The sequence below is a fragment of the Amborella trichopoda genome, chromosome 1 (genome assembly GCF_054954075.1).
Source record: "Amborella trichopoda isolate Santa Cruz 75 chromosome 1, AtrichopodaSantaCruz75HAP2 v2.0, whole genome shotgun sequence".
NCBI classification, from domain to species: Eukaryota; Viridiplantae; Streptophyta; class Magnoliopsida; order Amborellales; family Amborellaceae; genus Amborella; species Amborella trichopoda.
This window is the reverse complement of record NC_142336.1, coordinates 50,067,687-50,092,847: the sequence shown is the minus strand read 5'-3', so window position 1 is coordinate 50,092,847 and position 25,161 is coordinate 50,067,687. Positions and strand designations below refer to the sequence as shown.

Here is a 25,161-nt window from a genome sequence, read left to right as displayed (position 1 = left end):
GTAAAAAAATTGGCCATTATAAAAGCCAATGTAAAGTCAAAAAGAAAATCGAAACTCTTATATTAGATGAATCCTTAAGAAATAATCTATTTGACCTAGTACAAATGTATAATTCCTCTACTAGTTCTGATACGGATTCTCAAATCAGTAGCGATATGTCACTACTAGGAAATATACAAGATGAAAATCTTATTTGGTCAGATACATCAGATGAATCTGATAATGATCTATGCAAACAATGCTCCGGTAAAACTCCAACTTGTTCTGGTAAAATTCCAACTCATAATCTTCATACCCTGACAAAAGAAGATAATTTTATTCTAGATCTGATAGAAAAAATATCTGGTCCTGATGATAAAAGGCAAGTTATCACACAATTTATTAATTTAACTAAAGAAAAACCTAAACCAGTTTCTTTGATCAAACCTCCAGATGAATATAATTTTTCTACTATAATGAAAAGGATCAGTCAATATGAAGCTATTCATAAAGATCCCATTATTGCTGAACTCAAAATAGAGGTGAATAATATTAAAAGTGAAGTATCTCAATTAAAAAATAGGATACAAATTTTAGAATTACAAAATAATGTTTCAGAAATAGCAATTGAAAATGATGATATTGAATTTAATAATTTAGTCCATACTTATAATCTTAAAAATAATCCTGACTCCTCAGGTGTAAAAATCAAAGAGGACGATACTACATCCTTAAATTTACTTAATAAAGTAATTACTCAAAAATGGTTTGTATTCGTCAAAATTGTAGTCAATAATGAGTATGACTTCCAATCTTTAGCCTTAATAGACTCTGGAGCATATTTAAACTGTCTCAATGAAGGATTAGTACCTACTAAATATTTTGATAAAACAACGTAAATTTTAAATACTGCAGATGGTAGAAAATTATATATTAAATATAAATTATCAAATACGATGATCTGCAATAACGGACATTGTTTTCCAACCCCTTTTATCATGGTTAAAGGATTAAGTCAAGCTGTTATCCTTGGTGTACCTTTTCTGACTTTACTTTATCCCATGACAATTACCCATACAAGAATAGAAACTCAAATACATGGTACTACAATTTGAATTTTTAGATAAACCCAAAATCAAAGAAATCAACACTGTCAAAACAATGATTAAACAAAAGGAATATTTTCTACGTTCTTTACAGACAGAAATAAAAAATAAAATAATATATGACAAATTACAAACCTCTGAATTAATGCAGAAAATACAGTCTCTTAAGACATTAATTGAAAAAGAAATATGTAGTGATTTACCTAATGCATTCTGGAATAGGAAACAACATATTATTAGCTTACCCTATGAGCCTGATTTTGATGAAAAGAAAATACCAACAAAGGCTAGACCAATTCAAATGAACAGTGAATTACTACAAACATGCAAAGCTGAAATATATGACTTAATCCAGAAACAATTAATAAGACCTAGTCAATCCCCTTGGAGTTGCTCAGCATTTTATGTCAATAAGAATGCTGAAAAAGAAAGAGGAGTTCCTCGATTAGTTATCAATTATAAACCTCTTAATAAAGTTTTACAATGGATTAGATATCCCTAATATAATAATATAATATAATATATTAAATAATGTAGTATGATTTATTTAAAGACAAGGTTTCTTTAAGATTTATAACATATATTATATTCATTTATTTGCCTTTACACTGGGGCGGATTGGGTACCTAGAAATTTATTACATGACAATAGATTACAAGGAAATATGACATTTCTACAGTTTGGGTATATTTTAATAGTAAAAAAATAGAAATATATTACCCGAGATTTCTCCAAAAATCACGAAATGAGTGAAAAATCTATTACTCCCCTTGACGTGGTAAATATTTATCCATGTTTATATCTGCCTTATCCCCGCTTAAAAAAATGCCAACACTTTATTCTCCTTCTCTCAAACTCGTCTGAGTAACTTATATGTCTTATCCCTGTTTAAAAAAATCCCAACACGCTATTTTTCCTCTCTCAAACTAGTCTGAGTAACTTACCAAAGCGACGCTTTTCTCTTCACCAGTAAGCCCTACCAAAGGGACGCGCCGTCCCCTTTCTCTCTTGAGCACTAATAAACCTGTAAGCCCTACTTTCTATCTTCGTGAGCCATACTAACTGGTTTGTGCTCCCTCCCTCTCTAAGCCCGTCCCCTTTCTCTCTTGAGCACTAATAGAGCCCTACTCTCTCTTCTTGAGCCATAATAACTGGTTTGCATAGGTGCTCTCTCCCTTTCTAAGCTCAAGCTAACAACTGGTTTGCATAAGGTGGTCCCTCCCTCTCTAAGCCCATTCTCTCTCTTGAGCCCTAATAACTGGTTTGTTTTCCATAAGATGTTTCCTCCCTCTCTAAGGCCGCTCTCTCTTGAGCCCTATAAAGTGCTTCCTCCCTCTCTAAACCCGTACTCTCTCTCTTGAGCCCTAATAACTGATTTGCATAAAGTGCTTCCTCTCTCTTTAACTAGTTATCTCTCTAAACCCGAACTCTCTCTCTTGAGCCCTAATAACTGATTTGCATAAGGTGCTTCCCCTCTTTTTAACTAGTTATTTTAGTGTGGATAAGCCACTCCTTTAATAGCTTCAAAAATTTCTATTGCAATTACCAAACCTTTTGGTTTACTGATCAAACTTCTTTCCATTTTTTAACTTGTACCATAAAGATTTTGAATTTGGTATCATAAATTTATTTCTTATTTTAAATTATATAGAGACGTTTGAAAGACTTCTATAAAAAATAAATAAAATATGTTATTCCAATCATATTGTTCAAATGACTTATCATGTTGAAACCAAAGTCTAATCATGTTAGAAGATATGTGATTCCATGTAAGTGCCAAAGGCACGTAAAATAAGTAGGAAATCGTGTGATGACATGTGATTCCATGTAAGTGCCAAAGGCATGCAAAGTAAGTAGGAAATGGTTTGCAAAATAAATAGGAAATGGTGTGATGGTGACTTTACAATGGTACAAGTTATTATTAAAAAATCTTTTTGGAATGGTGATGATGTTATTATTAAAAAATCTTTTTGGAATTATGTGATGATGACTATAATTCCGCATTTTAGTGAAATTTTGTGATAAGAAAGAAAGAAATGATAGTTTATAGGCTAGTAAAATGTTAGTAATGCATTGTTCCTATTTCTTCTTGACATAGCCAAACAGTAGCAATGTATTTTTTAGGTTGCATCTAAATACTACTCAAACATTAACAATCCATTTGCAGGTAATGATTACGCAGTAATATATTAGGCCAGTAATATATTTTACGTACAATATATTTCCAGGTATCCAAACAGCCCCTAAAAATTTATAGAAATTTTCACTGAAACATGACCAAAAATTCATGATGTGAAACCTTTCAGTGCTTCCCTACCCAAGAGATGTATTTGGTGCTCTTATGGGCATATATTGTATAAATAGTTTGCCATGTAAAACAAAGCTCAAAACATGTACAATAAATAGGAGATCGTTTTAGAAAAAGTTTATATAGACATAAAAAATTTCACTAGAAGAGCTTGTTTTGATGCTCTTATATCCTTAAATTGACCATCCCGACAATAAGATGCATAGACATGAGAAAAAAGTGGATTTCAAGTTTTGGAAATAATGCACCTTATAAAATATTTTTGGACCTTCAATTTTCAAGATTTTTTAATTTTTATAGATATGCCCTATCTATACTATTTTTGAAGCTTTAAATTTTATAATTAAATATGAAAATATATTTTAAGGCTATCACAAAGATTTTCAGTATTGAGACCACATTTTTCGACATTATTTGAAGGTGTGCTTTACTTTGATTGTTAGAGCCTTGGCTCTATACAACCTGCACCCAATTGTTTTTCTTATTAATTTAGCTGCTACATCAAAGGTTCCGCATTGAAAGGTTTCTTTTTTTATTTTAAAAGATTAAAATTTCTTTATCTGATAAAATAATTCCATTTTATAATTTATTTATGTTTTAAATAGAGTAATGATCCTATGAGACCCACCCACACCCATGTGTGTAGGACCTTAAAGGATCACCATTCAATTTGGTACAGATATTTAGAAAAGTCAAGTTCCACACCCATGTCATAATTTTTCCACACTCATGTCATAGCTTTTTTAGAGATCTGTGCCAAATTTAATAGTGATGCTTTGGGATCCTACACACATGGGTGTGAGAGGGTCTCATAGGATCATTACTCTTTAAAATATGTCAATTATACTATATGAAGACTCCTTAAAAAATTAAAGAGATCACCGGTCCAATTAACATTAAAAGGTTTATTTTTTAACTTTTATTTTACTCATTTACACATTCAAGACATTTCATAAATTCTTAAATTGCTCTTATTTGAGGTTGGAGGCCCCGAACAAGCACAAATATTTCAGTACTTTTACACTCAAGGGTACTCTTGGCAGTCTCTTAAGTGGGTTAAATTATTGAAATTATCTTGTTTTTTCATGTTTCTCAATTCTGAATAAGAACAACTTGAATATTTTTAAATGGGTGTGGTTTCTATAAGGTTGCAACCTTAAACAATCCAATTAAAGCATGCCTCCAAAATTTATCATAACATGTAATTTTGGTGTAAAACTTTTTTAGGATTATCTCAAAATCTATTTTTATATCTAATTATAAAGTTTTAAACTATAAAAATGGTTAATATCACGTAGATCTATGAACAAATGAACAACTTAAAAATAGATGGTCGAGATAATGTGTTGCAAGATGCACTATTTCTGGGACTCAAAATCTCTTTGTTTTTTCATATTCATACATCTCAATGTTGAGATAATCTATTAGAGGGTTTTTCAATATCAAGACAATCTTTTTTGATGGACTTTTAAGGTGCATATTTAATTCTACATTTTAAAATTGCAACCTTGTATTAACTTTTCCCTTTTTAAAAATATCTTTTAAAAAGGCATCTAGAATAAAAAAAATAAAGAGTACATCCTCTGGGGTTAATTAAAATGTTTATACACCTTGAATGATTTTAAAAAGCGGTTTTAACCCCTTCAATCATATTTCCCATGATTATATGGATGACCACAAAAAGCCTGCGATCATAAGAGTTTTCACCCTCTAATAAGTAGATGAACGCTGATGAAAGGGTCTGGGACAACCCATAAGTACATGGAATGAACCAACTGTTAAAGCCTGCTGTCTCTCTCTCTCCATCGGTGCTCATCCATCCATTGGACGGTGATAAAAATCATGAGCATTGCTTTTTTCTATGACAAAGAGATCAGAGTTCATTTGGCATGCGGTGTTTTCAATATATGTCCATTAGTATTGGACATATATTTGAATGAAAGAAATGACCGGGAGGCTGTCAGGCTTACCGGCTCAGCTTGTAAACAACTAGGAACGGCTATCAACTTCTACTAAATTTCAAATTCCAAACTCTCTCACTTTCTCTTTCTCTCTCTCTCTCTCTCAGTCGTGCTTTACTGCATTCTCCCTCTCTCTCTCTCACACACTCTCTCTCTCTCCATGCATTCTGTCACTCTACTTGCAATTACCTCTTTCTCAACATGCCTTTGAGCAAAACCTGAAATTTCCAGGCTTTTAAGCCCTGCATTTTCTGCTCAAACTTGAATTTTCATCTCTCATCTCTCTCTCTCTCTCTGCTATTGAAAACTTCAAATCCTGGCTTTCCCACCTTGAATTCTCTCTCTACACTTGAAATTTGCACTCCTTTTCATGGGAACGAGCAGTTTACACAACACCCCTGTAAAAACCCCAAGTCAAAGTCCATCGAACCATGATCCAAACCTCATAACACAGCAGAGGAAACATCCATCTTCGCATCAAGAATCAGCAGTGAGAGCGATGGATCTTAGGCCTTCAAATACAGAGTTTAAGTCTAGGTTTGAAGCGTATAATCGATTACAGGCGGCGGCTGTTGCTTTTGGAGAGAAGCTCCCTATTCCTGAGATTGTGGCTTTAGGGGGCCAATCTGATGGCAAGAGCTCTCTGTTAGAAGCTCTTTTAGGATTTAGGTTTAATGTTCGAGAGGTTGAGATGGGAACCAGGCGGCCTTTGATTCTCCAGATGGTGCATGATCCGACCGCCATTGAACCTCGATGTCGATTCCAGGTCTATAATGAACCTCAGTGACGGCCATTGGCCTCTGGCTTTAAAAACAATATATTTATATTTCATTTTCTGTTGCTGAGTTGGGTGCCGCTTTTGGATTTAAAGTTTATTTTCAGGGTAATAATGCTTGGGAGTGTTTGTAAGAATGCGGTAAGGATTAGTAATCACTGTCGAAATGCTTAGTTCCATGTTAAGTTAATAAATCGACTAATCTCTCTCTCGCTCTCGCTTTCATTTTTCCCGCTCTATAAGTGCTTCATTTACGTTTCAGGTATAGGTTTTCTGTTCTGTGTTTTCTAAAACTGCATCAGGTTTTTATAACAATTCTGTTATAATCTTTATTTATTTTGTATTTGGATGACGGGACTAGGGTTTTACAAGTTCTCTTTTGTTAGGTACAAATCATTTGCATTTGGATTTACGTTTGGGGGTTTACAGGTTCTCTTTTGTTACGGATTTCTGCAGCCAAGTTAAATCCATTTTGTTTAGGGTTTATATTTGAATTTGAACTGAGAAAAGGTGTTTTCTAACTGAGCATTTCTTATTCAAATGCTACAACGATTCTAAACTGCAATCAGTCACAGGAAGAGGACTCGGAAGAATATGGGAGCCCCATAGTTTCAGCTTCTGCAATTGCAGATGTGATAAAGTCGAGAACAGAAGCGCATCTGAAGAAGACAAAGACCGCAGTTTCTTCAAAACCTATAGTCATGAGAGCAGAATATGCTCATTGCCCCAATCTCACCATCATAGACACTCCTGGTTTTGTTCTCAAGGTACTATTGTTGAAACTCCCCTTCATTATTTTCTTTTACATTTCATTCTTGTGAATCTATTACAGTTAATGTGGTTATGTTCTAAGATATTTATGGTTAACATTGCTTTCAAGATCAGAAGAGACCCAAAATAGGACAACATAAATAAATATTACGATTTCACAATTAGAAGTGAAAGAAGTAAATTCTCACTCATCATTAATAGCAATCGCCACAAGACTAATGTGATATGAGTAGCATGTTACGATCCTAGGTGCTTTAAGGGCCTAACTCTCCGTGTTTCCCTCACCCAAGGGTTTTGGGGTGTATAGGTTAGGTACCTAATATTTGGTCTCAGAGCAACCACTGCGACCTCGGTTTAAATCCTAGGAAATGGCTACCTATGGAAAGGGCTACCTGAAAAAATAAAATCAGAGTGAGAGCCTCCATAGAGTGAAAGCAACCATGGAGTGAGAACCATCGAGGATGTCGGCTATGGAGCGTGGTGGTATGTTACGATCCTAGGTGGTTTAAGGGTCTAACTTTCCCCGTTTCCATCACCCAAGGGTTTTGGGGCGTATTGGTTTGGTAACTAACATAGAATTACAGTTTGTTTTTTTTTTTTTTTGACATGAGTCATTAAAAGAATAGCAATTGTAGTTTATAGAAAAGTGCTCATTGGCTTAATGAAGAGTGATTGCAAATAAAGTTTGATAAGTGTTAACATTTTCCCATAAAATTATGCTCCATAACTTCTCCCAATTCCATGATGATTTTATCTAACATGAGATGTATTCAGTGCATATATTTCTCTGGAGAGGTTGCTGACGTATTTACATGGTTATGTTCTTGACACCTATTTATTGCTTGCAAACTGACAACTATTAGCACCATATTAATTTAACTGGACAGATTTACATGTATAGCTTCTATGTATTAGCAAGGTCATTTCTTCTTCATTTGTACTTTATACTTTGTGCATTGTCCAAGGCATGGCCAATTGCCAAATTTGAGTTTCGGCTATTTATTTGTTTTGAATTGCTTGAAATTTTTAAATTGCTGAACCAAATTAGGCTTAGGACTTTTATGAATTCTTTACAGGACTGAATCCCTTTATTTATTTTTTCATATTGTTGTTGCAAGGCACCATTCTTAAGTTTCTAGATGTATTGTTAGATGGAATCATTTGTCTGAGAAGTATTATTCCACAGTTAAACCAATTATTGAGTTTTCCAACTCTTACCAATGAGACATTGCACAAGATAATTCAATTGGATGATTCCGTGCTTATATTTGACTAAATGACAAGTATAGGGTTTCATGGGATTAATTGGTGGAGGTAACTGATGAAACTTGTCATTTAACCATGTCTTTGGTGTCACTGACTTCCTTGTTTCTAGCAGCAAGCAAGGGTTAGATGTTCATATTCCGTATTCATCATGCACTTGCTTCTTCTTTAGTGTTGAGGTCCTTCTTAATGTGTCTGATGTTTTGTTCCATTTCCACAAGCATCTTAGTATCCAGCGTCGGTTTCCTGACTAGCCTTATGGAACATGATTTTCTATTTTGTAGCAATATAATATAGAGGACCCTTGTCATGGATGCCATGTTCCAAATTCTAACTTCCTGGCTGATCGATACTTCCTGAGAAGCAGCAATGAAACAAAAAATGGGTTGCTTGTAACATTTATTTTCCCAAGCGATCACGACCAAAGATAAAAAGTAATGGTTAGAATACTACCATCAACTCTTTCGTATTTTCAACTGATTCTCAATTATTTACAGGCAAAAAAGGGCGAACCAGAGAACACACCAGATGAAATTCTATCCATGGTGAAGGCTTTAGCAAGCCCGCCTCATCGATTGCTTTTGTTCCTCCAGCAAAGCAGTGTCGAATGGTGTTCTTCACTTTGGTTGGATTCTCTTCGTGCAGTGGATCCAGCTTTTAGGCGCACAATTGTTGTTGTGTCTAAGTTTGACAATCGGCTTAAGGTAATTTAGATATTTTTTTTCAGCATTTTCAGTATTTTTTATAATAATATTTTAGCAAATTTTGAAAGCTATGTAATCAAGGAAAATATGCATTTTCAAGTGACCAATTACCTAAGGGTAATTCAAAGTTTTTAGTTGCTGAGGAGGAAAACTATGTCTTTTGACTTTTCAAATTGGTAATAAATAAGTCTATTTGAAAAAAAAAAAAATTTGTTAGATTATTGATATCAGGGTTTACCTAACAGGTCTGATGTGATTAGGCTGTATGTTGCTTTTCAGAAGAATCTAGTTTGTATATATTTTTTGTACGATTCAAGCCCTCATTCTCATGGTTTTCAAACAATTCAATCTTGTAATTCATGTATGTGTAACAAGGAAAAGGCTGTAGAGTTTTTCTAAATTAGTGATTATCAAGTTTTTGGTTTTTGAGAGCGATTGCTCCTTGGTGTATGAGATGGATTGTCTCCCTCTTATCATTGAGAGTGACTCCAAGTTGCTAGTTGACCTACTCACCTACCACAACTCTCCCCCATGGAGGCTTCGTGTCCTCTTGTCCAACTGTAGGGCAAAGGTCTACTTTTTTGCAGATAACCAGTGATTGCTGATTATCTTGCTAAGCAAGCGGCATTCATGGCGCAAGCCACAGTTCGGCGGGCCCGTCCCCCTGATTTTGTCACTCCCTTCATTTTGCGGGATAACACCAATGTCCTTCTTGAAAGGCCTGGTTAATTTCTCGTACATGTCATCCTCTGTGATGTAACCTTTTTCGTGTGTTCATGAATAAAAACAAAACGGGTAGGGGCTCGTTATCCCCACTTATTTACCCCAAAAAAAAAAAAAGGTTTTTGGTTATTGAATTTTTCTTTGTAACATGAAAATATTGCAAAGCTTTTCGAGTTAATATCAATCTTCAATACAACCTGAAGATTATTTGTTTAATGTTTTTTCTATCCAGTAAATATCCTTATTGTTTCATTCAAAACCATGTGTTTCATTCAAAACCATGTGTTTCTCCAAGCTATCTTCATTGTCATGGTAAAATTGAATTCCTTCTTCTAGAACTTGGCCATTATATGTAAGGGTCTAAGGTTAAGTCTAATAAAATCCAGTGGATTAGTAGAAAACATCATCCGCTGAAGTTGTCACCATGAATAAAATGATGTACGGCGACATATGAATTAGAATTGACCATTGGAGTTATGTCGTGTTCTTGTGGGTCCCACATTTTCTATCACCATCCATCCGTTAGTTGGATGGTGGAGACCCCAATTGACAATGCTTCTTGAAAGTCCTTTGATCGTAGTACACTTTGCCAAGACGTTACTGGTTTTTGGATTATTGAGAATTTTAATCTCAGGAATTTGGCGATCGATGGGAAGTGGACCGATATTTGAGTGCCAGTGGTTATCTGGGTGACAACACAAGACCATTTTTTGTAGCCCTTCCAAAAGACAGGGGGACAATCACAAATGAAGAATTTCGCAGGCAAATCTGCCAGGTTGACAATGAGGTACTACGTCACCTGAGAGAAAGCATCAATGGAGGATTTGATGAAGAAAAGTATGGATCATTTATTGGATTTGGTAGCCTTAAAACATATTTGGAGTCTGAACTGCAAAAGAGGTACAAAGAAGCAGCTCCTGCAACTCTCGCATTGCTAGAGCAGCGTTGCGGTGAAGTAGCTGATGAATTACACCAGGTTGATTCAAAATTGCAATCTACTTCAAATGTTTCCTCTCTCCGAAGAGCTGCCATGTTGCACGCAGCTTGTTTAAGCAGACATGTGGTACGTTTCTCAAGTGTATCCATTTGCCATTTTCTTTTTTGGGGTTCATATATGCAACTCTTTCTTATTTTTTGTGATATGTCATTTTTCTTGCGTAAAAATGCAATGTCTTTTAATTCCTGGGTTATTTAGAGCTCCATCCTTCATATCGCAGGAAGGTTTATGCCAAATTCCTCCTTCTCCTCCTCCTCTTCCTCCTCCTCCTCCTCCTCCTCTCTCTCTCTCTCTCTCTCTCTCTCTCTCTCTCTCTCACACCATGTGATTTGCACTACGTTCCTCAAAACACATGTGCATGAAGCACTACATAAGTGCAGGCAACATGCCTATACTTTGCACATCAATACTGCACATTGAGTGATTTGTATTGTGCATGGTGTACAGTACACAAGACTGAGTACTAAGTGCACTTATGTAGTGCTTCGTGCACATGTGTTTTGGGGAATGTGCACCGTAGCGCACTGTTCGATTTGCACTATGTTCCCCAATACAAGATCAGATTACATCACAATTCTTCTTCTTTGGGGCCAACTCTTCATATTAGATCAAGCTTTAATCTACTCTTCATATTGCATTTATACATTTATCTTATTTTTCTTATTCATGGATCTTTTCGGGAGCTCTAATTGATCGCTTTGGGGTCAACTCTTCATATTACATCAAGATTTAATCTACTCTTCATATTGCATTTATACATTTATCTTATTTTTTCTTATTCGTGGATCTTTTAGGGAGCTCTAATTGATGGGGCCAACTCTTCATATTACATCAAGCTTTAATCTACTCTTCATATTGCATTTATACATTTATCTTATTTTTTCTTATTCGTGGATCTTTTAGGGAGCTCTAATTGATGGGGCCAACTATTCATATTACATCAAGCTTTAATCTACTCTTCATATTGCATTTATACATTTATCTTATTTTTTCTTATTCGTGGATCTTTTAGGGAGCTCTAATTGATGGGGCAGCTGACCCTCCACCAGAAGAATGGGGCAAGACAACAGATGAGGAACGATCAGAGAGTGGTATTGGAAGTTGGCCTAGTGTGACTGCAGACATAAAGCCTTCCAATTCAGTTCTTAAACTTTATGGTGGTGCAGCATTTGAGAGGGTAATGCATGAGTTTCGCTGTGCTACTTACTCTATTGAATGCCCCCCCGTGTCGAGAGAGAAGGTACATATTTCATTGTGCAATTTCTTTTCGTTTATTCTCATGCGTTGAATACTTATCTTTATTTATCTTACATTGCAGGCTATTGATCTTTCATATTAATTGCTTCCAGATATAGGATATTAATAGTCATTCTTTATGGGAGAAGGGTACTATTAATCGATGAGATTTACAAAAGGAATGTCCATTGAGGTTATCACCATCCAATGGAACGAGCATGCTGATGAGAGTGGGATCCATATTTGGGCATTTCCTGTTCTGATGGGTCCCACTAGCTCCATCACCATCAATTATTTCCTTGGATGTTGTTTACCCAATGGACTACGAGGGTTTACCACAGTCCATCGCAATGTGCTATGCTTTCCCAAATGCAGAAGTTCTTGTTTTTCTTCTTCTTCTTTTTTCGACCTTTTAATTAACAAAGAGAGAAAGATGTTTCCTTTCTTTTTTGTTTAAGAACAATTGTTTTGAAGTGTTAGTGATGCAATGATGTGTTTGTTAGGTTGCAAATATTTTGCTTGCTCATGCTGGTAGAGGGGGTGGTGGGGGTGTAACAGCTGCTGCGGCAGGGATCGCACGTGCAGCAGCAAGGTCATGGCTGGCTCCTCTACTTGACACTGCTTGTGATCGTCTTGCTTTTGTTCTGAGAAATCTTTTCGATCTTGCGGCAGAGAGAAATCGCATCCATGATTTGTCAGATGGTGCGATTCAAATACCCCTATTTTTTCTTTTGCCAAAGTGTACTAAGTTGTTTTATGGACTATGGAAACCTTTGGTCGATTGGGGTCACCCCCATCCGATGAAACAATGTAGATGATAGAGAGAATGGGAAAGGTCATGATAAGACTTGGGTCCCAGTGGTTGGTCCCTCTCTCCTATACCATCCATCATTTTATTAGGCAATGATGATCCAATTGTACAGTGATTTTTCCATGCTCCATTGGATTATGGTGTACGAATTTTGTCAGTCTTGTTATGAGCTATGATTCCATTGGCAATGAACCAAACCTAAATATCATGGTAGAAACATGGCTTTGTGCCACAAGATTATGGTACCCCAATTTATATCTATTCTCATTTTATTCTATTATTTATTATTGATTGGGGACCCACTATTCCTGCATTTTCTGCCTTCTGTGAATCTTTAAGTATGACTTTGATTGTTTTCGAATTCTTTTCAAATTCCAGAGGTTGACTCCCAGTACGTTTTGCCACATTTAGTTCATTAGTGGTTGACTACCAATACATTTTATCGCATTGAGTTCATTATGATGGCGCACAAAATTTTGTTCTAAAGTGTCCCATATACATCCATCTTATTATCTATTTTAATATAGTGAATGCTCTCTTTTTATAACAAATCTCAAGCAAATTTTTTGCAAGGTTGTTTTTCTTTTCACTATCCACTATCTACTTCAAATCCTCAGATGTAGGAACTTTTGGATCCAATACACGTTTCTTTATGCAGTCCCTTTTTTGTTTTATTCTATGATCCTTCAAAGAAGTCAAGTTTATCTACAATTATGATCCCTCCAACTCAAGATTGTTTAGCTAAGAGCAGAATGCATGCTTTTCTTGTGTGCAACAGAGGGGAGAAAGAATGGAAGCATGGAAGGCTATATAGGATTTCATGCTGCATTAAGGCATTCATATAACCACTTCATACAGGATTTAGCAAAGCAATGCAAGCAACTTGTTCGACACCACCTAGACTCGGTTACAAGCCCATACTCTCAAGTGTGCCTTGAAAACGACTTGATGTACAGATATAACCAGCCTTCTTCAACTTCTTTCTTTCTTGAACTATCAGAAGGGGTATCTACAGTAGAAGAAGACGCCATGGATGAGGATCAAGAGAATGTCCCTCCAAAGTCAATGGAACAAAGGACACCAGGCAAAGGAATAGAAGCAAGAGAAGCATTGAAAGAGAGCCAAATAACCATTCCTGAGACCCCATCTCCTGATCAACCAGTTGATGGGGCAAGAAAGAAGGAAAATGGGAGGATGGCAGTGGATATGGGGGCTAGAAAGAGACAGACTCGAAACCATAGAAACCAGAGTTTTGGTTTTCAGTACAGTGGGGATGTGAACTTGAGATCAGGATCAGCTTACTCTGAAGTGTGTTCTTCGGCTGCTCAGCATTTTGCTAGGATTCGGGAAGTCCTCATTGAGCGAAGTGTGCCTTCAGCTTTGAATTCCGGGTTTCTCACACCTTGGTAAGTTTCCTGTTTTTCTGTTGAATAATTGTGTAGGTTGATTTTATTGGTAGTTTTAACTGCTACACCCTCATTTTTTGCATTTTTCATAATTAGAATCTTAACATCCCCCCGTTTGCATGATAAAACACAAGACATGGTCTGGAAACTCACTGGCTCAACCTGGAATAGCCCAGCTTGACCTGATATGTGAGAGGGTGAACCAGAACATTCCCTCAACCCCTATAACCCACACATTTTCTCCTTAGGTTCTTTAATATTAGTTCCTTATAGTGCTTGTTGCCCATAATTATCAGTGTCTATATTTTGGCATGGTGAATCCAAATTTTTAATCATTAAAGTGTCCATTATTGCATGTTTACACTAACCGTATTTGTTTTAGTACGATATTACTTATGGCTTTAACAAAAAGAAAAAAAAAATCACTGCAGTTCGCCTTTAGTGTTTTCTTCTGTACAATACAATATATATACTATTTGGTAAATGAAGGACAATCCCCTGTTAACTGCTATTTTCATTATCTTTCCATGTGCACACCTTGATACACACCGAGAAAATATTAGGAAGGCCAAGCCGAGTCAAGTCTGGGTCGTTGAGTTGGATGGACCAAGCCAATTCAAGTCTGCGTCCTGAGTTTTAGAACCAAGATAAAGGCTTAAAAAAACCATTGTGACCCAAGTACCGTTCTACTTTAGTTGCTGTTACAACGGGTATAGCGGCTGTTATTTTCAAATATCACATCTTATTTGGCTATCTGTTGCAACATCTGATGGTCGTCTCACGTAATAATGCTCGCTCTTTATAAGGATATTTTAATGGCTTTTGAAACCTTGCAATGAAATACCCTCTCTAGCTCCATAACTTTAAGGTAGGAGAGCGATTTAGTGACCCTTACAGAATATCCACCTCTCTCTCTCTCAATATTTTCTCAGTGTTATGTTGCACAAATAAGAATGTCAGATGAGTCTCACTTGGATATGATTGTGATCTTCATGAACATGAATTTGTAGCGTTTGGATCTCTGTTTTTTGAGGATTACAGAGATTCTGATTGTGTTGTTTCATGGTGGGATAGTCGAGATAGGCTGGTCGTGGCACTTGGCTTGGATTTATTTGCAGTGACCGATGACAAATTCATGGACATGTTTGTGGCGCCCGGTGCCGTCGACATGCTTCATAACGAGAGACAGTCTCTTCATAGGCGACAGAAGATATTGCAATCTTGCTTGAATGAATTCAAGAACGTCGCCCGGTCACTCTAAAGGGTAAGAGAGGGAAAACTAAAACACTGCAAGTGATGTGTTTCATAGTGCATGTTGGTGTTGTATCACATCTTGTGATTTTATGTTGGCTCTTGTTTCGCCTTGAAACATTAGTAAGAAGTGTTGAGAACGTGGTGTTCCTATATTTTCTTCCGTGTATGATTTCCCAAGTGGATTAGTTTTGCAAATCATGGTTCTCTTGTTTTCTTGCGTCTTCGGTTTTTATTATCATTAGAATAGCAATGAAGGGGTGTATATTATGAGACTATTTACTTTTGATACATGGAAGTTACAATTGTTTTTAGTTATTGAATGTGTAATATTCAAGAAATTTTATTTTAGACTTTGTGATCAATCAGTGACACATCCTCAACCACCCGATTTCACATCCAGTGGCCAATAATAATTCTAACCTTCTTATATTACAATGATCTCGTTATATACATTTCCTTCAAATAAAAAGGATGCCAAGGATGCCTTTACTTGGGAACTTACAAGTTTTAATCTTGATTTCTTAACCATTTACTCTTACTAGCTTCTTTACCCTTTATTATTATAGTATGTTACTTCATGGGCGACAAAGACTCTTCATGATATTTGCGGGGAAAGGTTTCTATGCTTCCCCTACAGCATAGAGGTTCTATCCTCCTACCATCTAGCCATTCAATTTTGATCAAGAGAGCCAATCATCGTTTGATTTTAGATCCGACGTCTCAAAGTATTTTATTTTTAGTTTTTTTATACAAATTGTATGAATATGAAATTTGGTACGTGTCATCTTCTCATTGGGGCACACCTATAAAAAATAATTTTTCGATAAAATATAATGATCAAATACTCCTTAAAACTTTCAGGGGTGTTTTGGTTATTTTATTTTATTGAAAATATTTTTTTTTATATTTTTCGTTAGTGCGAGTTTAATAGAAGAATAAACATCCAAAATTTGGTGTCAAAATAGTTTATAGAAAAAAATTAAAAATAAAATAGTGTAAAAACGTGATATTGTGATTGAGGCAATCTTAACCCTCCATTCAAAATGGAGGGAAGGGGAAGATAGAACTTTTATGCTGTAGTGTAAGCATATAAAACTTGCCCATATTTGCAAACTCAATATAGAAAGAGGGACTTTCATAGTGCTTTCTTCTACCTTATGATCTTCTATTAAGGGCCTGTATTATTTGCAAACTCAGTTCAGAAAGAGGGACTTTCATAGTGCTTTCTTCTACCTTGGATTATTTGCCACATGCACAGAGAGAAAGGGGGGGCGCAGCATCAGAGAAAAAGGGATAGGGCCCGGAGGCCATGATGAGAGAGAGTAGGGCCTGGGAACTGGAAAAGAGAGCGCAGCAGGCAAAAATTTTTGGTGGTAAGAGTGGGAAAGGGAAGTTTTGGGGAAAGAACAGGGGAGAGAGAGAGAGTGCGTACTGAGATGGAGGCAAAAGTTTCTAAACAATAAAACAAGGTTTAAAAATTTGCCAATCTGAATTGAAAATCGCCATTCCAATTGAGATCAGAGGGTGACGGAGCTGATCCCATGACTAATCTAGCCTATAATCCTTTTTTTATGTTAAAATTTAAATCTTTAACCAAACATAGGAAATATGGATCTATAACATTTTTTTTTGCCTCTCCTTTTTTTTTTTTTTTTTCAAATGCTTTGTTGAATCGCCAATTTGGTCCATCTGAGTCCGTCCGGTGGAGGCCCAATCCACAGCCAATCTGTGTTTCGAAACCCTAGTATAAAATAAATTAGAAGGGGATTACCAAGCTACCAGACGCATTAGGCAATCTTATCCCCTCTCTCATCCAATGGTTGGGTGGGAGTTCGGATTACTGCACATGCTCATAAAGAGTATGGTAGCACGGCCTTTTTAACAAATCACATTTTCCATCGACTCAGACTCTTCTCCCTCTTTTTCTTGTCAGTGTGAGGCACTTTGTTTGGGGCAGTAACTTGAAACTCTCAACCACTATATCTTATTTATGTCATAAACTTGGGGTAATGCATCCCAAAATTTCTATAATTCGCATAGTTTAACAACAGTATCACAACTTGAGAACCTAAATCAGCAAGCTCATCATGTTTACTACCTCAAAGCAGATACTCATATTTCAGAGAATGAAGTAATTGTTTTGAATCCATGATTTTCAGGAAGAGGAGCATTTCCAGGACGCACAGAAATGATAACCTCCAGACCTGAAACATGATAGCAACAACAATTTATAAATATAAAATTCATACTGCAGTCAAAGAGACTAGCAAAAAAATAGGTCTCTAAGCTCCATACTTGAGTTTGAATTACACCTTATCCCTCTGGTGTGTGGGACATGATACATCATTGCAACATCTATCATCCATTCCTGATGATGGATAGTGGAGATTAACTGTGGCCCTCAATCATAGACATATTCATCTATCTGGTAATTGGCAAATCTCCCACTGTCCATCATTGGGAAAGGACGATGGAATCCGTATTTAGGGTTTAACCATTTAGGGCTTAATATTTCCACCAACTTTTTTTTAAAGAATGTTCACTTAATATTTCCACAAACTTTAATATATTAAAAGCAACATTATGGCAAATACAAATACATTAACAGAAATACGGATTGATCACATCCGCCAAAAACACCTCTACCTGCTGCTTTTGCTGCGACAGCTTCTTGATATACGTCAGTCAAAAACAAGATTTGGGATGGCTTGTCCACTCCAAGGGACTGATAGATCTCCGAATAACTTCTACTCTCTCTCTTGTTTCTGCAATTAAAATGACATTAAATCAACTGGTATCTTCATAATTATACTACTGAAACCACTGGCAAAGTGTGGTACAACTTTGAAAACAAAGGCATTCTCGTTAGGGAAAATATACCATACAATAATGGCATACAGTACATGTTATAGTCTACCATGCACCGTATGTCATCAGTGTGAGAAGCCACCCTCATTCCCCAATGATCATTAGGAATAACTGGAGTGGAGCCCAGCACAGGGACATTGACCACAATAAAGTAAATCTATACCCATTCATCATCAAGAATGGATGGCGGGTTTCCTTTGTAATACCATATATCATACACCATTGGTGTATGGTACATTTCCCTTCTCAAGGGAAGCATCCAAAGCAGTTCCCCGCAACTCAACCAAGCCATTGATTACCAAAGTTATGAAAACCCACCCAACCATTGTGTCAAAGAATCCACAAAGATATGTTCTCAAGTCTCCGAATTTTGTATTCCCAAATATAAGCCTTTGAGCCTCCCGACTACCGCTGGAGTATATATACACCTGAAAGAAGAAGCAAACGGAAGCATGTAAATTTTCAGTGCTCGGTAGATTTCTCAACTAGTTTCATAAGAAAATTTCTTTCTTAATCAATAGTAATTTGTCATTCAAGTAACAAAATCCAAGCATTTAAATTTCATTAAAAGTTTGGAAAGGAAATCAAAATTGCAAGAATTCTCATTTTTCTCCCAAGGATATAGACAATGCATAGTATATAGGCTCTACACTACAGCACACTTAAACAACATAAAAGACCGTAGTTTAGTTATTTATGTATTTTCTATCCATATTATAGAAGAATACTCTATACCATTTAATTAAAGTGCATATAAAATACAATATTTTGTACACAGTGCATATAAAATACAATATTTTGTATCCATATTATAGAAGAATACTTTATAGAACATTGCTATGTCCCTCATCATGAGAAATAATGCTTTCAAAGTGTCAAATAGTCCAAATATAAACACCCAGTTCAATCAGTTTGGTCAGTGAACAACCTTTTGCCATTCTCTTGGTCAGGATAAAATAATCCAAAAAAATTAATCAGTAACTATGAGAAGAAAAGAAGAAGCAATGCTTCCTTAAAAAAATAGTTTTATATTCATCAAGGGAAAATAATTACTAAAATTCAGGAATTCTTTTCAACTTTAATTTATTTTTTATGTTTGTTCTTATCAATAAACAGTACTACTATAAAAAGATTTGAGGAATAACCAAAAATCCTGTAAAAATTGGTGACCTTGATTCCCAGATCGTGCCACTTTGCAAGAGCTTTAGGAACATCATCAAATACTACTCCTTGCAATTCATTCTTCTCGTAACCAGTTCTCCATATGTGACCCTGAAAACAGAGTTATAAAATTATGGAAGAAATGATAGATACAAGAGATCCATTAACCAAGAATTGTGAAGTTCAAATGTTCTGTAGGAAATCATAAATAGTTAGATACAATAGAACTAAGTGTTCTTTTGATGGTCATAGAACTGAACTGTAAACCCAGACTAGTGAAGTTGAGATATTGCATAGGAAGAAACAATAGACAGATAAAATATAACCAACTGTTTTTCTGATGGTAATAGAACTAAGTGTCAACCAAGAGTTATGAAGTTTAAATACCTGCAATTGTTTCAAGGCTGTAATTTTTCTATCAGCTTTTATCATTGCTTCCACATTGGCTACCAAGGCAGCAATCACCTCGTCTTTTCCTGTGTCTTCAGGAGGAATAGGTCGAGCACCAACAACTCCTTCCTTTAAATCTTCAAGAACCTGGAGCATATTTATATGAGCCAACCATCTAATTGCATGGACAAGTATTGATATCATAAGTCAGGCACTAACACAAAAAAGGAAAAGGTAACAATCCAATATAGCCGGGATGGCCATAAGAGTGATAAACAAAAAGATATAATTATCATGTAACCCCAAAAACTCAGTAGGGTCTTAATATCTGCAAACAAACTCAAAAACCGCATTTTTATTTGTATTCTTTGGAAAGGTCACATCCAAAACATCATACTAGAAGCTAAGCACAAAACTTAGAAGTATTTTTTATAAGAGAGACTACTATGTTGCGATAAGTAAAAGCAATTGAAGATCTCTGCTCCTATTTCTGTTATAGGTTGCTCATGTTTTATTTTGCAATTCGAGTACTATGAATGCTTATACTATATAAAGTCCACAACTTTCTATCCAAACTTCCAGTTTTATAGTTATAGTAGTTACCTGAAAATAATTTTGACAAAAGGAATAAACCATATAATATTTATCCCAAAAAAAAAAAGCATCAGAGGCATAGATATGTCAGCTGTACTCTACAACCTGTCGAAGTACTAGAGTTTCTTTCAACATGTAAGCAGAACAGAAAATCACAAAAGCAATGCTTGAATATGCCTTGAAATTAATACAAATATATATATTAGCATTCATTAAATAAAACAACCCGAAATTAATTTTTCCATAAGGCATACTATTAGACGTATGTCTACATGTTCATTAGTGGCGGCCAAGCAGAAGGTTATTAAAACTTAGAAATCATCCACTTAAGATTGCGGATGGCCAAGACCACAGAGGCACAGCATTGCCACCTATGTTTTGGTGGTATAAAAAAAACAATGGATGGATAGATGAAATAGTCAGTGGTCGAATCTGCCCGCGAAATATATATATTCATCATTTCATATAAATGTTTTCATGAGAATATATCATACATACATACAAACTCCAACATGGGCAATCTGTATACATAAAGAGCACATGGTTATGACCACGATCAACAAAATAAATAAAGAGCATATAACTATGATTTACAGCAAATCAAATTTGCATTGTCTTGTGTCATAAGTAAATCACTTCATTCCATTTGAAACAAAAACAATGACATTAAAAAGAAAATTACATAAAATGCTTACTTGAGCACGCAATAATTTGATATCCTCTTGAGTTTCCTCAGAGTCATATGTCGAAATTAAGTCGTTCCTCACATTGTCACGGGCATAGGGGAATAAAACATCAGTGACAAATGATATCGGCGTTGTCGTACCTTCAATGTCAAGCAGGATACATTGCTGCCAAAATTTCAGTAAACTATTTCAAAGACCAAAGCGTATATTTTCATGCAAAACAAAAACCAAATCAGAAGAGTATGGAATGGCAAAAGTACCCTCCCAAAAAAATGCTTATTTCTATAAGGGAAAGTCTAATGCAATCCAATCAACTACAGGAAAACCATAATCCATTAGGCCAATACCATCCACTAAAATGATAGATAGTAATGGAGACAGAGAATGAAACCCATGATTGGGATCATGTCTAGTTTTGTTGGTAACTCTCCATCCATGTCCATCATTTTAATGGAAGGTGATGACCCAATGGAACATGTGTTTACCGTAGTTCATTCATTTATAGATGCTTCCCCTTTCGAGTCATCCTTGTAGGAGCAAAGGGCCTACCCTAGATGGGCCAGATGAGTCATCTAAATTTTGAATGGACGATTTCACCTTCCCATCTATATCTCTTTTCCAGCCACCGCCTAGTGTTATGCCATTCGCAAGAAGCCCATGGCTTGGACTGGACCAGTCCAGACCCAACTGATTCAACTTGATAGCAGCATCGAAAAGATAGTGATAACATTCTGCCTGCAATTAGACTTCAAGCTAAGTTGAGAAAACACAAGGACTTTGAGCCATTTTGATAGAACCAAACAAGGAATGGGAAACGCAGGAAACTCCCAAAGAAAAGCAAATCGTGTGCATGATCAATTATATAATAACCTCAAAAACTCAAGAGACTCTACTGATTATGACATCTGCAATACAATTGTATCGAGGACAGACTTGAATAAACCTATATAAGAACTGTAGGTCAGACACAACAGGTGGCTATGTTTGAATGAACTGTAATTCATATTCTCGAAACCTGACTACTGCACACGATACATCCCACTTCCATCTGTGCTCAATTGAAGAAATACAAACATGAGAATCCACCATCTCATTCACAACTCGGCAATAGAAGTACATTTTTATGAAGTTTAGAATCACTTGACTCAATTATGTATGACATACTTGTAATCACTTTTGAATATATGAAGTAAGTTAACATTCAAAAAGAAAAGAACAAAAACGAGCACAAACACAAATTATGCAACTTGAAACAATAACTCATTAAATGGGGACAAGGTCTCACATTCTTTTCAAGACAAACTCAACAATCTTGCAATAATAACTACGTGTTCTACAAAACCTTCACAAAATGGTCATAAGAGAAGACAAAATGCAACCCTCATAGGCTTCAGGGACTTGGAAATCAAGTAATTTATAGATTGGACCAATTCCAATAATAATCAACAATTACTTGCTTCAGACTTCATTGGTTCATTGATTGTATGGAACAAGGGGAAAGATGCTAATAGTTCTCATGTTGAATGCTATACTGTTAACTTAAGAGAAAATTTTGAAATTTTGAATCTAATTAACTTGCTGATTATACAGAACAGTGTAATCACATAGACTATGATGACAACAAAAATTTTCCAAAAACACATTCCTTAAGTCCAACATCAATTTCACACCAAGACCACAACTTAAAATTTATGAATCACTACCGTTTTTTCTAATAATTCCATTTGTTCCACTAACAACAATATAAAAAATTCATGTATTAAATAGCATTGAATTAAAATGTCATTATACATCAAATCTTCAATTTTATAAGCATGCAATTTACATAAAACACAACAATAAAGTTTCCAAACTTCATGATGAAAATGCATCTCAAGAATCTCCCCAAGATAGAGTGGACCTGAGTCTTAGCACTAATCCATGAGTCTCCCCATACATAGATTCCATGGTTGCGGACAAGCACGGCTGTTGATTTTGGGTATGCTGTGATCTGTAACACATAATAGGCAAAATAGTAGTTAATAAGTTAATGAAAACTTCATAATATGAACAATTTAAAGAAACAATAAGATCATATAGAGTATTTCTAGACCAAACAGCAATATTGCGTCAAAAGTGAAAGTCCAAACAATAAACCAATCCATGCAACTTAGTGGAAAAGATCGGCAATAACATATAATTAGAAATGTCAATATGATGTCTCATTGTAGCCACAGACTCCTGACGAAGCTATGACAGCCTTCCACTCCATATAAGTTGAAAATGGACAAAATGCAAATCTCATTCATACTTAAACACTGGAATCCATTAACTTTGGATCAAGTCAACAGAAGTCAAAAAATAACTTACAGCTTCACTAAGAGATTCAGTCAGCTCAGACTCTTGAGCTGTGTTCTCAATTATAGGGACAACAAGCTCATCATAATAACCATGCCCTTGAATTCCTTTAATCATTTCCATATGAGTTATCTAACGGAGAAAAGGAACAACAAATTCACATAAGTAAATAGAAGGGAACTCAAATATAACATAAATTTTCTCTTGATAAAAAACGACCAAGAAAATTCAGACAGGAGAAAAAGTGATGATTACCCTGAACTCTTTTGATTGCGGGTGGATCATAGTTACAAGACACGACTCCATCCCATGGCTATGAATAACAGCACCAGCATTACGCATTTTATATGCCTATACCAACCAATAACAAAGTAAGCCAATGCTATGTATCTTAGACAATGCAGCCAAATTAAATAAATCCTCCTTTTTGTCTTTGTTTTCCTTCTCTACATTTTTAAGCAGTTCCTTTTGATACAAGACAAAGCAATAAGAGGAATACCATCATTTTTCAAAGCAAGTGGTAACTACAACACCATCAGAAAAACAAATACAGAACACAAAAAGAAGCAGCTTATAAAACCTAACAGTAATAGCAAAAAACCAAAATGTCAAATAAAAATGAAGTAATGAAGAGAACGTCGAGTGAAATTAGCATACCTTCATAAAAAGAGGGCCACAGTCGCTACACTTAGGGGCCTTATGGGGAAAGGGCTTTGGAGAGGGAGCTGCTAATACATCCCCATCCACAGACAAGACATACATATCTTCAGGTACCATTCTCTCTTTCTGAACTCCTAATAACCCATAAAACCCAATAAATAAAACCTCTACTCAAGAAATCCATGATCAATGGTCCTAGAAACTGGATTGCCAGAATAATAATAATAATAATAATAATAATCATAATAATAATAATAATAATAATAATAATAATAATAATAATAATAATAATAATAATAATAATAATAATAATAATAATAAACTCATTTTGTAAAGGTTTCCAAGCTCCATCATCTTAGGAATTGGGGTTGATCAAATGGTGACTGTTTTTCTGAAAAACAAAAAACATCTAATGATAGAAGCAACAAACTTGACCTGAAGTTTGAAACAGAAAACCCAGGATTCCTATATAAAAGAAAATAACAACTTCCAAACTCAGTAATATTAATTTCTCAGTGAAACATCAGAATCCATCATATATACATGCATGCATTTTATTTCCATTAAACCAACTAAAAAGATCGAAAAAGATGCAGAAACAAAATCATGAAACTAAACCAAGAACCCATCAAAAGAAAACGATAAATGATGCTATAAAGAATACCTGAAGGGGACATGACTATCAATTGTTGGGGTTTCGGGACAGCAGAGTCATGGACCTTGATTGTGATGCTTCCACCCGTCCCCGAGACCCATCCAAGGGTGTAGAATTGCTTACAGAGATCAGAGACCAAAGCCTTAGTCTCATTCACCACTTTGCTCTCAAGGTATGCCTGTGAATGAAGAAGAGATACCCCATTTGCAACTGCAGAAGCCATTGTTGGAGCTTATTGGGACTGTGAATTCTTCTTCTTCTTCTTCTCTGTCCCTCTTTTTTGATAAACGATGGAGAGAAGGTTTTTTCTGAGGTAATTGAGATTCTTATTCTGCGTCACTGATAAACTCATCGTCAATTTTACTTTAATTAGTTCATTGATATGCTTTTTTTTTGGCAGGGCAAGGGAAGAAACGGGTCCTACTTCTCCTGAGAAAAAATATTCACACCCACTCTCTCTCCCTTTGCTTCAGAAAAAATATCACTCCCATTCTCTAGTGAGAAAACTCTCTCCAA

At 35.6% G+C, this 25,161-nt stretch overlaps 2 protein-coding genes across 6 annotated transcripts; one reads left to right on the top strand and one right to left on the bottom strand.

Annotated features, from left to right (window-relative positions):
• Positions 1 to 5,129: 5,129 nt before the first annotated feature.
• On the top strand, positions 5,130 to 15,642 carry DRP5A (Dynamin related protein 5A). 3 transcript variants are annotated; one of them, XM_006858954.4, is made up of 8 exons: positions 5,130 to 6,120; positions 6,705 to 6,896; positions 8,661 to 8,867; positions 10,225 to 10,653; positions 11,600 to 11,827; positions 12,327 to 12,525; positions 13,413 to 14,040; positions 15,115 to 15,642. In XM_006858954.4, exons 1-8 carry the CDS (start codon positions 5,725 to 5,727, stop codon positions 15,299 to 15,301), a joined length of 2,466 nt encoding a protein of 821 aa, XP_006859016.1. In that variant the 5' UTR covers positions 5,130 to 5,724; the 3' UTR covers positions 15,302 to 15,642. The 3 variants fall into 3 exon arrangements, with proteins under 3 accessions (XP_006859016.1, XP_088726647.1, XP_088726650.1); XM_088870521.1 differs by having other exon boundaries at positions 5,326 to 6,120; positions 6,699 to 6,896; XM_088870524.1 differs by lacking the exons at positions 11,600 to 11,827; positions 12,327 to 12,525; positions 13,413 to 14,040; positions 15,115 to 15,642 and adding an exon at positions 11,382 to 11,444 and having other exon boundaries at positions 5,326 to 6,120; positions 6,699 to 6,896.
• A 1,613-nt stretch (positions 15,643 to 17,255) lies between these two features.
• On the bottom strand, positions 17,256 to 24,995 carry LOC18448898 (haloacid dehalogenase-like hydrolase family protein). 3 transcript variants are annotated; one of them, XR_016058349.1, is made up of 12 exons: positions 24,655 to 24,995; positions 23,988 to 24,124; positions 23,586 to 23,681; positions 23,343 to 23,462; positions 22,894 to 22,983; positions 21,543 to 21,728; positions 21,003 to 21,158; positions 19,711 to 19,860; positions 19,333 to 19,434; positions 18,481 to 18,590; positions 17,607 to 18,059; positions 17,256 to 17,498 (listed from the first exon to the last, which is right to left on the bottom strand). XR_016058349.1 is itself a non-coding variant. In XM_006858953.4 (12 exons), the coding sequence occupies exons 1-12, from the start codon at positions 24,866 to 24,868 to the stop codon at positions 17,407 to 17,409; spliced, it is 1,572 nt and encodes a 523-aa protein (XP_006859015.1). In that variant the 5' UTR covers positions 24,869 to 24,995; the 3' UTR covers positions 17,256 to 17,406. The 3 variants fall into 3 exon arrangements, 2 of the variants coding, with proteins under 2 accessions (XP_006859015.1, XP_011628803.1); XM_006858953.4 differs by having other exon boundaries at positions 17,941 to 18,059; XM_011630501.3 differs by having other exon boundaries at positions 17,941 to 18,059; positions 21,591 to 21,728.
• Between the last annotated feature and the right edge of the window lie 166 nt (positions 24,996 to 25,161).

Coding starts and splice junctions, on each gene's coding strand:
- DRP5A (XM_088870521.1), top strand. CDS start 5,725: ATGGGAACGAGCAGTTTACACAACACCCCTGTAAAAACCCCAAGTCAA. Junction 6,121..6,698: donor AACCTCGATGTCGATTCCAG/GTCTATAATGAA, acceptor AACTGCAATCAG/TCACAGGAAGAGGACTCGGA. Junction 12,526..13,412: donor CATCCATGATTTGTCAGATG/GTGCGATTCAAA, acceptor TGTGTGCAACAG/AGGGGAGAAAGAATGGAAGC.
- LOC18448898 (XM_006858953.4), bottom strand. CDS start 24,868: ATGGCTTCTGCAGTTGCAAATGGGGTATCTCTTCTTCATTCACAGGCA. Junction 19,435..19,710: donor CAGCCTTGAAACAATTGCAG/GTATTTAAACTT, acceptor CTCTGTTTTCAG/GGTCACATATGGAGAACTGG. Junction 18,060..18,480: donor TTCTTTGACACAATGGTTGG/GTGGGTTTTCAT, acceptor TTTTAATTGCAG/AAACAAGAGAGAGAGTAGAA.